The 11,379-nt window shown below is 42.8% G+C and overlaps 2 protein-coding genes across 2 annotated transcripts; both read left to right on the forward strand.

The window, feature by feature from the left end:
• Positions 1-1,082: 1,082 nt before the first annotated feature.
• On the forward strand, positions 1,083-1,985 carry SMKI02G4030 (uncharacterized protein; the record flags this gene model as incomplete). The annotated part of the gene is made up of 1 exon (XM_056225586.1): positions 1,083-1,985. One exon carries the CDS (start codon positions 1,083-1,085, stop codon positions 1,983-1,985), a length of 903 nt encoding a protein of 300 aa, XP_056080643.1.
• A 2,075-nt stretch (positions 1,986-4,060) lies between these two features.
• SMKI02G4040 (uncharacterized protein) lies at positions 4,061-9,670 on the forward strand (the record flags this gene model as incomplete). The annotated part of the gene is made up of 1 exon (XM_056225597.1): positions 4,061-9,670. The coding sequence occupies one exon, from the start codon at positions 4,061-4,063 to the stop codon at positions 9,668-9,670; it is 5,610 nt and encodes a 1,869-aa protein (XP_056080644.1).
• Between the last annotated feature and the right edge of the window lie 1,709 nt (positions 9,671-11,379).

Here is an 11,379-nt window from a genome sequence, read left to right on the forward strand (position 1 = left end):
TACTTGCATAGAACACATACCTATATATATGCAGCTAGTTTCTTTGTTTTACTGGGGTTTTGGCATCAAATCGATATCATTCGTTGAATCACTGCGCACATGAAGTACTGCAAACTCGATTTATCAAGGCAATGGCTAGATATAGTATATTGTGAAAAAAAGTTTTCCGATTTTGTCTTCGTGAAGTTTCTAAATCCTTTACACTCTGAAGGGAAGATATACTGCTATACTTTACATATCACCAAATAATACTAGAAAATAAGGACTACTTTTGTATTATGAAGATGAATTCAAAAACATGGTCACGATGTTAATGAGCTTTTTGGCGACGGTATCATCTTGCGTTCATGCTGGAACCCTCGACAGTAACTAGACCGAGATTTATGAGTATGCTAACTCCGTTGTGGACTCGGTTAGTTTGTAGCAAACCAATGATAGTATCAATGTAATCACAACTGAATTCATTGGTACTACCATTAGCTTTGATACTAACGTTACGAACATTAATATTCTTGTCGTCGATTATTCTTTTCTTCGCCAACAAGTCAACCAAAAAATGCAAAAAAGAGGAAAAAGGTGTCTTAATGCAAGATATTGTATCTCCACTAAAGACTGTACTGATTGCGGTAAATCGCTCGGCTATTCATGCATCAAAACGTGCACAGAGTAGAATGGTCATGTTTGTTGCGAAGAGTGGTGGATCCAAACACGCTGCCCAAAAAGAGGGATTTGAAAGTGGAAGGTGCTTCAATAATCAATAATATGGTGGCCATGACCACCATGATGAGCTTTAAATAATAAAGTCTAGGTAATATAAATAAAGTAGAATAGTATACAAGCAAGGACGTCCTAAAATAAAAGCTGAAAAAAAAAAAAGCCACCAAAGCACCCATCCATGCAATGGCTTAGTTAATCTTATAATGAAAAAGAACAATAGCCTCCGGCTATTTTTGACTGAAAAAACTCTGTTGTTTGTGTTGACGTAAGGCATTGCGATCTAGCTTATTAGTCATAATGAAGTTTTAAAGAAAACCAAAAAGGGTAAGCTGTTGATTGTTGACGACAGGGGTCATTTGGTGTCCATGCTTTCCAGGACTGACTTGAAGAAGAACGAAAACTTCCCGTTAGCTTCCAAGTCTGGCAGCAGCAAGAAATTGCTATGCGGTGCTTCTGTAGGCACTATGGACTCTGATAGGGAAAGACTAGGCCTGTTGGTGGAAGCTGGCTTGGACGTGGTTATCTTAGATTCATCGCAAGGCAACTCGATTTTCCAGTTGAACATGCTCGAATGGGTGAAAGAGAGTTTCCCAGGGTTGGAAGTCATCGCTGGTAACGTTGTCACCAGGGAACAAGCTGCCAATTTGATTGCTGCTGGTGCGGATGGTCTGAGAATCGGTATGGGAACTGGCTCTATTTGTATCACTCAAGAAGTTATGGCTTGTGGTAGGCCACAAGGTACAGCCGTCTACAACGTGTGTGAATTTGCCAACCAGTTCGGTGTTCCATGTATGGCTGACGGTGGTGTTCAAAACATCGGCCATATCATGAAGGCCTTGGCGCTTGGGTCGTCTACTGTTATGATGGGTGGTATGTTGGCTGGTGCTACCGAATCGCCCGGTGATTATTTCTATCAAGATGGTGAACGATTAAAGGTGTATCGTGGGATGGGTTCCATTGATGCGATGCAAAAGACCGGTAGCAAGGGCAATGCCTCGACCTCTCGTTACTTTTCTGAAAGCGACAGCGTTTTGGTTGCGCAAGGTGTGGCGGGTGCAGTGGTTGACAAAGGATCCATTAAGAAGTTTATTCCGTATTTGTACAACGGGCTGCAACATTCGTGTCAGGACATTGGTTGCAAGACGCTAACTCTATTGAAGGAGAATGTGCAAAGAGGCAAAGTCAGATTTGAATTCAGAACGGCATCTGCTCAAGTGGAAGGTGGTGTGAATAACTTATACTCTTATGAAAAACGTCTACATAACTAAATGGTGGCTTTGAATATTGAAGTGGTAGTAGTACGTGTATTTGTTAACATAAGATTATTGGACACATTATTATTTATTATTATAAATTAGTCGTACTTCTTAGGTAAGAACAATATAGCAGAATGATAATATGTGCATATGAATCGATGTAAATCATGAGAAAATATTTATGTTTGGGTGATTTAATGGGTGATTTTTTGAGATTGTGATAAATATATGTATATAATGAGTAGACAGAATTTGGCAAAATACGTTATATTAGATGCAAGTAAGTACATATATATGATATTTGGGTCCGTAGAATACATAATAAACACAAAAATGGGAATAAAAGTGGGTTTTATGGGTAAATGGCACAGGGTGTGAAGCGCTGAGGTAAGTGCCGTGTATGGTGATGTATGGTGATGTATAGTGGTAACCATGGCAACTGAGTGAGAGGTGAGGATGAGGAGCAGTGTGGCAGTAGGGTAAGATGGGAGTAGTGTATTTTTAGCATCCGTAGGCGTATGGAGAGCTGTTATGGGAAAGAAGAAGGCATGGTAGGTGTTGATATTGTGGTGAGGTAGCTAGATGTGGTTAGAGGTGGGATGGGGAGTGGTGGTAGGGTATGATGTTAGGTATGATTGTTTACATTTGGATGTTTACATATGATTGTTTACATTTGATTGTTTACATATGATTGTTTACATATGATTGTTTACATTTGGATGTTTACATATTATGTTAGGTATGTTGTAGAGGTAGATGGTAGATGGTAGGATAAGTGGGTGTGGTGGATATGGAGTAGTGATGAGATGTGAAGGATGGCAGATGGAGAGTGTAGGCAGTGGAGGAGCAGGTAGGGTAAGTTAGGGCAGTGGGGTTAGAGTTGGAGAGGTAGGGTTAGAGAGCGAGGTAGGGCTGATAGTAGGGTTAGAGATAGGGTAAGTAAGTGTGTACTTCTCATGATAGTGATGGTGATGGTGATGGTGATGGTGATGGTGATGGTGGTAGTGATGGTGGTAGTGATAGTGATGATGGTGATAGTGATAGTGATTGTGATGGTGATGGTGATGATGGTAGTGATGATGGTAGTGATGGTGGTAGGGTTAGTGATGGTATTGATGATGGTGATGATGGTGATGGTGATGGTGGTATATATATGTTACCTTATTGCACGCTGGATGGTATTAGACAACGCCGTAGGGACATATTGCACCGTGGAAGTAACTCTGTACGAAAGCTGTCATTATTTCCTGTTTAGGCACTTGGGGACGCAAATTGTGGCCGAAGATCTGGCGTCAAGGAATTTTTTTATAGTGGGATATTGCACCAAGGAAGTAACTTGATACGTATTTTCTTATTAAGCAGGGTAATATATTTTTCTTTTTTCTTGAGGGGGAGCGTCGGAGAAGTTACGGGAAATTTTTGGAGAAGGTTTTCTGACGCGTTATATATATAGGTGCGCCAAAAAGGTCTACCTTACTTCGAAGCGTAAGGTCATATACCTAATAAGGAAATGTAATTCATAAGTTTTTATTATATTGGTCTTTTCGAGAGCGGAAGAAGCTGCAGGCTGAGCGCATAATTTCTTGAAGCGACCAACTGGTTCATGTTTAAGTAACCAAGAGAACATCCACGAAGCGGCTTGAGCAATGAACAGAATCCTGGTTCTCCTCGACTAAGCAGACAGATTGAGATACTACGCACAAACATGGAAGTTGAAAAAGAAAGTACGTACCTACTACTTTATTTTTGCAGGCCGGAAATCAAGCGATGAATGACGATCCTCAGGAAGAAACGGATATCTCTCTGTTTTCTATGTTGTGCTTGAAGGGGTCAGTGGCTAATCTTGATGGGATTTTTTATTAACTGTGCTTTGTTGCTGCTGGAGATTTGCACTTGTGTAGCAGAGGTCTTTTTCTTTTGGGTGCTCATTACATAATTCTGCATCTTCTCAATAGAGTAGCTCAATTGCATTCCTAGATGATGATAGGGTGGAAACTGGACAATCTTTTGTTTATATTGATGGATTTCTTGTCAAAAAGCATAACAATCAACATACTATTGTTAATTTCGAAACTTACAAAAATAAAATGAAAATTTCCGATAAGCGTAAGTTTGAAAAAGCAAACTTTGAGGAGTTTGAGTCCGCTCTAAATAACAAAAACGACTTGGTACATTGTCACTCAATAACTTTATTTGAATCGATCCGCACGGAAGTGCGATCATTCTACGAAGACGAAAAGTCTAGCCTAATCAAGGTGGTAAAATACAGAACCGATGCAATGGATAGGAAAAGATCTTTTGAAAAAATTGTCATTCCCGTCATGGTTAAAAAAAATGTACAAAAGTTTCTGACGTTTGTTGAAGACGAACCAGATTTCCAGAGCGGACCCATCCCTTCAAAGTATCTTATTCCCAAGAAAATCAACTTGATGGTCTACACGTTGTTTCAAGTACATACTTTGAAATTTAATAGGAAAGATTACGATATCCTTTCTCTTTTTTACCTCAACAGAGGATACTATAGTGAGTTGAGTTTTCGTGTCCTGGAACGTTGTTACGAAACTGCGAGTTCCAGGCCGAACGACAGCTCTACGATGCGTACTTTCACCAACTTTGTTTCTGGCACGCCTATTGTAAGGAGTCTTCAGAAAAGCACCATAAGGAAATATGGATACAATTTGGCACCCTACATGTTTTTGTTACTACACGTAAATGAGCTTTCGATTTTTTCCGCATATCAAGCAAGTTTACCTGGCGGTAAGAAAGTCGACACAGAGCGGCTGAAACGTGATCTATGCCCACGTAAACCCACTGAGATAAAGTACTTTTCACAGATATGTAACGATATGATGAACAAAAAAGACGGATTGGGTGATATTTTGCATATTATCTTGCGAGCATGTGCGCTTAATTTTGGGGCGGGACCCCGTGGTGGTGCTGGTGAGGAAGAAGATCTATCTGTTGCGAATGAACAATCCGTTATTCCCTCTGTGGACGAACATGGCTTAAAAGTATGCAAGTTGCGCAGTCCTAACACTCCACGAAGGCTCAGAAAAACACTAGATGCCGTGAAAGCTTTATTGGTGTCTTCTTGTGCTTGCACCGCAAAGGATTTAGATATATTTGATGACAACAACGGCGTTGCGATGTGGAAATGGATCAAAATTCTGTACCACGAAGTAGCACAGGAAACCGCGCTGAAGGACTCTTATAGAATAACTTTGGTACCTTCTTCTGATGGTATATCAGTATGTGGAAAACTGTTTAATCGCGAGTATGTCCGCAGCTTTTACTTTGCATGCAAGGCTCAGTTTGACAACCTTTGGGAAGAGTTGAACAATTGCTTTTATATGCCTACAGTGGTTGATATTGCCAGTCTCATTTTGCGTAATCGAGACGTGTTGTTCAGAGAGCCAAAGCGAGGAATTGACGAGTATCTGGAAAACGATTCTTTTCTTCAAATGATACCTGTTAAATATCGTGAAATTGTGCTGCCAAAGTTGAGAAGAGATACTAACAAAATGACCGCGGCTCTTAAAAATAAAGTGGCTGTTGCAATTGACGAGCTTACGGTGCCACTTATGTGGATGATCCATTTTGCCGTAGGATACCCTTACCGGTATCCAGAGCTTCAGCTACTCGCTTTTGCCGGTCCTCAGCGCAACGTATACGTCGACGATATAACAAGGCGCATCCAACTATACACTGATTATAACAAGAACGGTTCATCGGAGCCTCGACTAAAGACACTTGACGGACTCACTTCAGATTACTTGTTTTACTTTGTCACTGTGCTAAGGCAAATGCAGATATGTGCGCTTGGTAACAGTTATGACGCCTTTAAACACGATCCTTGGATGGATGTCGTGGGGTTTGAGGATCCAAATCAAGTAACAAATCGAGATACTTCGAGGATAGTTTTGTATTCCTACATGTTTCTGAATACCGCTAAGGGCTGTCTCGTTGAATATGCAACTTTTCGACAGTACATGAGGGAACTTCCGAAGAATGCACCTCAGAAGCTGAATTTTCGGGAGATGCGCCAGGGGTTGATTGCCCTAGGGCGGCACTGCGTAGGTAGCAGATTTGAAACAGATTTGTACGAGTCGGCGACGAGTGAACTCATGGCCAACCATTCCGTTCAAACAGGGCGAAACATTTACGGTGTGGATTCCTTTTCGTTAACCAGTGTCAGTGGAACGACCGCCACTTTATTGCAGGAGCGAGCTTCCGAGCGCTGGATTCAATGGTTAGGCCTTGAAAGAGACTACCATTGTTCCTTCTCCAGTACTCGGAATGCGAGAGATGTAGTAGCAGCAGTAGCAGGCGAAGCGAGTTCAGATCATCATCAAAATTTTTTGAGTGCAACGCGAAAAAGGCCCCGAGAGCCCAAGAGCACAAACGATATCCTCGTCGCAGGTCGGAAACTTTTTGGCAGATCCTTTGAATTCAGGGACTTGCATCAGTTGCGCTTATGTTATGAAATATACATGGCAGACACACCCTCTGTGGCAGTACAAGCCTCACCGGGCTATGGTAAGACGGAGTTGTTTCATCTTCCCTTAATAGCACTCGCGTCCAAGAGCGACGTGAAACATGTGTCGTTTCTGTTTGTACCGTACACAGTGTTGCTTGCTAATTGCATGATCAGGTTGCGCCGAGGCGGTTGCTTGAATGTGGCCACTGTAAGAAACTTTATTGAAGAGGGTTACGATGGTGTTACTGATTTATACGTGGGGATCTACGATGACCTTGCTAGCGCCAACTTCACAGACAGGATAGCTGGGTGGGATAATATTGTTGAGTGCACCTTTAGGACCAACAATGTAAAGTTGGGTTACCTCATTGTAGATGAGTTTCACAACTTGGAAACGGAGGTCTACCGGCAGCCGCAATTTGGGGGCATAAGGAACCTCGATTTTGACGCTTTCGAGAAAGCAATCTTTTTGAGCGGCACAGCACCTGAGGCTGTAGCTGATGCTGCGTTGCAGCGCATAGGGCTTACGGGACTGAGCAAGAAATCGATGGACATCAACGAGCTCAAACGGTCGGAAGACCTCAGCAGGGGTTTATCCAGCTATCCCACACAGATGTTCAATCTGATTAAGGAGAAATCTGAGGTGCCTTTAGGGCATGTGCATAAAATTTGGAAAAAAGTGGAATCACCTCCCGAAGAAGCACTGAAGCTTCTTTTAGCCCTGTTTGAAACTGAACCAGAGTCGAAGGCCATTGTAATTGCTAGCACAACCAAACAAGTGGAAGAACTGGCCTGCTCTTGGAGGGAGTATTTCAAGGTGGTATGGATACACGGGAAGCTGGGTGCTGCGGAAAAGGTGTCTCGCACGGAGGAGTTTGTCACTGACGGTGGCATGCGAGTTCTCATCGGAACAAAATTAGTGACTGAAGGAATTGACATTAAGGAATTGATGATGGTGATCACGCTTGATAATAGACTTAATATTATTGAGCTCATTCAAGGCGTGGGAAGACTAAGAGAAGGAGGCCTCTGTTATCTATTATCTAGAAAAAACAGTTGGGCGGCAAGGAATCGTAGGGGTGAATTATCACCAATTAAGGAAGGCTGTATAACCGAACAGGTACGCGAGTTTTATGGACTTGAATCAAAGAAAGGAAAAAAGGGCCAGCATGTTGGATGCTGTGGCTCCAGGACGGACCTGTCGGCAGACACAGTGGAACTGATAAAGAGAATGGACAGATTGGCTGAAAATCAGGCCACAGCCTCCATGTCGGTTGCTGCGTTACCGTCTAGTTCACAAGAGAGAAGTAGTAGTGACAGGTACAGAGATTATTGCAGCAGCGATGAGGACAGCAACGCGGGCATTCATGATAGTACCAATGCTAGTACCAATGCTAGTACCAATGCTAGTACTAATGCTAGCACCAATGCTAGCACTAACGCCAGTACTAATGCTAGCACCAATGCCAGTACTAATGCTAGCACTAATGCTAATACTGCTGATAGTACCAATGCTAATACTGATGCTAATACTGCTGATAGTACCAATGCTAGGACTAGTGCTGTTACCACCGCCAGCACCAACGTCAGGACTAGTGCTGTTACCACCGCCAGCACCAATGCTAGGACTAGTGCTAATACTGCTGATAGTACCAATGCTAGGACTAGTGCTGTTACCACCGCCAGCACCAATGCTAGGACTAGTGCTGTTACCACCGCCAGCACCAATGCTAGGACTAGTGCTGTTACCACCGCCAGCACCAATGCTAGGACTAGTGCTGTTACCACCGCCAGCACCAATGCTAGGACTAGTGCTAATACTGCTGATAGTACCAATGCTAGGACTAGTGCTGTTACCACCGCCAGCACCAATGCTAGGACTAGTGCTGTTACCACCGCCAGCACCAATGCTAGGACTAGTGCTGTTACCACCGCCAGCACCAATGCTAGGACTAGTGCTGTTACCACCGCCAGCACCAACGCCAGGACTAGTGCTACTACCACCGCCAGTACCACTGCTAGCACCAACGAGGACTCCAATACAGGTGGAAATGCTGAGAGTAATAGATTCCATCCAGCCACTGACATTGATAAAGAGCCATATAAGCGGAAAGGAAGTCAAATGGTCTCGCTAGAGAGAAAGAAACTGAAAGCACAATTTCCCAATACTTCTGAGAATATGAATGTATTAGAGTTTCTTGGCTTTCGGTCCGATGAAATTAAACATCTTTTCCTGTATGGTATCGATATATACTTCTGCCCAGAGGGAGTATTCACACAATACGGATTATGCAAGGGCTGTCAAAAAATGTTCGAGCTCTGCGTCTGCTGGGCTCGCCAGAAAGTATCGTATCGGAGGATAGCTTGGGAAGCACTAGCTGTGGAGAGAATGCTGCGAAACGACGAGGAATACAAAGAATACTTGGAAGATATTGAGCCATATCATGGGGACCCTGTTGGATATTTGAGATTTTTTACCGTAAAAAAGAGAGAGATCTACTCTCAGATACAAAAAAAATATGCTTGGTACCTGGCTATTACTAGAAGAAGAGAAACAATTAGTGTACTGGATTCGACAAGAGGCAAGCAAGGGAGCCGAGTTTTCCGCATGTCTGGAAGGCAAATCAAAGAGTTGTATTTCAAAGTATGGAGCAACTTGCGTGAATCAAAGACGGAGGTGCTGCAGTACTTTTTGAACTGGGACGAAAAAAAGTGCCAGGAAGAATGGGAGGCAAAAGACGATACGGTCGTTGTGGAGGCACTCGAGAAACTTGGAGTTTTTCAGCGTTTGCGTTCTATGACAAGCGCTGGACTGCAGGGTCCGCAGTACGTCAAGCTGCAATTTTGCAGGCATCATCAACAGCTGAGGAACAGGTATGAATTAAGTTTAGGAATGCACTTGCGGGAACAGATTGCGCTGGGAGTTATCCCATCTAAACCGCCGCATTGGACGCCTTTCCTCTCGATGCTGATAGGCTTGTTCTACAATAAAATATTTCGGCAGAAACTGGAGTATCTTTTGGAGCAGATCTCGGAGGTGTGGTTATTACCACATTGGCTTGATTTGGCAAACGTCGAAGTTCTCGCTGCAGATAACACGAAAGTACCACTGTACATGCTGATGGTAGCGGTTCACAAAGAGCTAGGTAGCGATGATGTTCCAGACGGTAAAATTGATATATTATTATGTAGAGATTCGAGCAGAGAAGTTGGAGAGTGATGGACGTTGTTACGACTGTTGCTGATTGTGTATTGTGTAGTATATGTTTTGTTCTAAGTTTCAAGAAAAAGTGAAAAAAACAAAATGGATTTGTTTTTGTTTCTGGTCAGATTCCTTAATAGTTGAAAACAAACTGGCGGAAAGAAAGGGCATTGGAGAAGATCAGTGTGAGTTGCTCAGAATGTGATGAACACTTCGGAGTCATCTAGCTTTAATCTTGAACATAAAAGTATTACGAAGACTTACATGCGGTTTGCACCAACTATTCTCAAGCCGATAGAGCTGCTGGCACGGCTGTGGTAGGTAGAATGCCTTTAGGTGCTCAAATTGAAATGGATGTTACTGCCTTTGAAAACAGTTAACAATGCAAAAAAGTTAGTTTGCGTACAAATACTTCTTGGACCGCTTAACTACAAACAGTATATATTTTCCCTTGATATATTTTTACTGTACTTAAAGTAAAGTCAAAAATTATAAACGAGAAGATTTAGTTGCAAATAGGATATGATAGTCAAAAATTAACGGGGAAAATATGACTGGAGAGTGCGGCAAAGAATCACTGTTGAGCAAAGACCTGGCTTACGCCTGTTTCCCTCCGAACGGCTCTTTAACGTACAATATGAACAGAGGATATCCAATATCATTGTTGGTTCGAAAATGTTGGAATAAGTGATTACAACTACGCTCTTTGCATAAATTAGATTAGGCAAATTCTAATATTGGGGTTTCCTGCAGTAGTAAGATAAAGATCTATTAGTTGTCCAGAACTTAGTATATAAGAAGATGAGTTATCATGAATGTCCCGAATCATGTCTGAACCATTGGGTTCAACACAATAATCAGCATGTGTTTTATATACCTCTCTTATATAAATTAAGAAGGAACGACTTATTCTTAATTATTACAAGTTACTAAACCAGTCGTTATCAACAGAAGATTTTTTTAAAAAGGTCCTACGGTGCAATGAATCCAAGAATCAAGGCTAGAGATGCCAGTCAAAGGTGAAGCGGCTAGCATTTTTTCGATAGTTCGGGACCTACTATTTCAAAGGAAACAGTTAAAGATCACTTTCTTTTTTCGGCGTCTCATTCTTGGAGTAACGGCTGTAGGCAGTAGTCCCCACAGGTGCATCCGACAGGCCATAAGCAACTGAGTCCATGCAGATTACTGAATATTCTTCGCTTGTGGAAGGCGCGATTTTGCTCCCGCATTCATGAGAGTGGGGAAAGGCGTGCAGTAGGAGTAGTGAGCGATTCTTTTTTGGTGGCCTACGAACATAAAATGTGCCAGATTCGGTTTGAAAGAGCTCTGCGGTAAACCCAGGAGACAGTTGCTGCGGCACATCAACGATATTTTGTAGTCATTATAATCCTCTTTTATGATCGAAACAGATCGGGCCATCAATTTTTGTGTAAAAAAGGGGTGCTCCAAGCGAGAGGATAGTTACCCGGTTTTTTATCACGTGAGCAATAAATGTGGAGGGGAGAGTCAGGGTAAGCAAAGAGGCGGGTAAGCAAAGAGGAGGCGAAGAGGGTAAAACCTAGGGCTAATATAGGGCTGACTCAGGTTTAGGGCTAGTTGAAGTGTTCGTGTTCGTGTTCGTGTGTGGGTGTGGGTGTGGGTGTGGGTGTGGGTGTGGGTGTGGTGTGGGTGTGGGTGTGGGTGTGGGGTGGGTGTGGGTGTGGGTGTGGGTGTGGGTGTGGGTGTGG

The sequence above is a fragment of the Saccharomyces mikatae genome (genome assembly GCF_947241705.1).
Source record: "Saccharomyces mikatae IFO 1815 strain IFO1815 genome assembly, chromosome: 2".
NCBI lineage: Eukaryota > Fungi > Ascomycota > Saccharomycetes > Saccharomycetales > Saccharomycetaceae > Saccharomyces > Saccharomyces mikatae.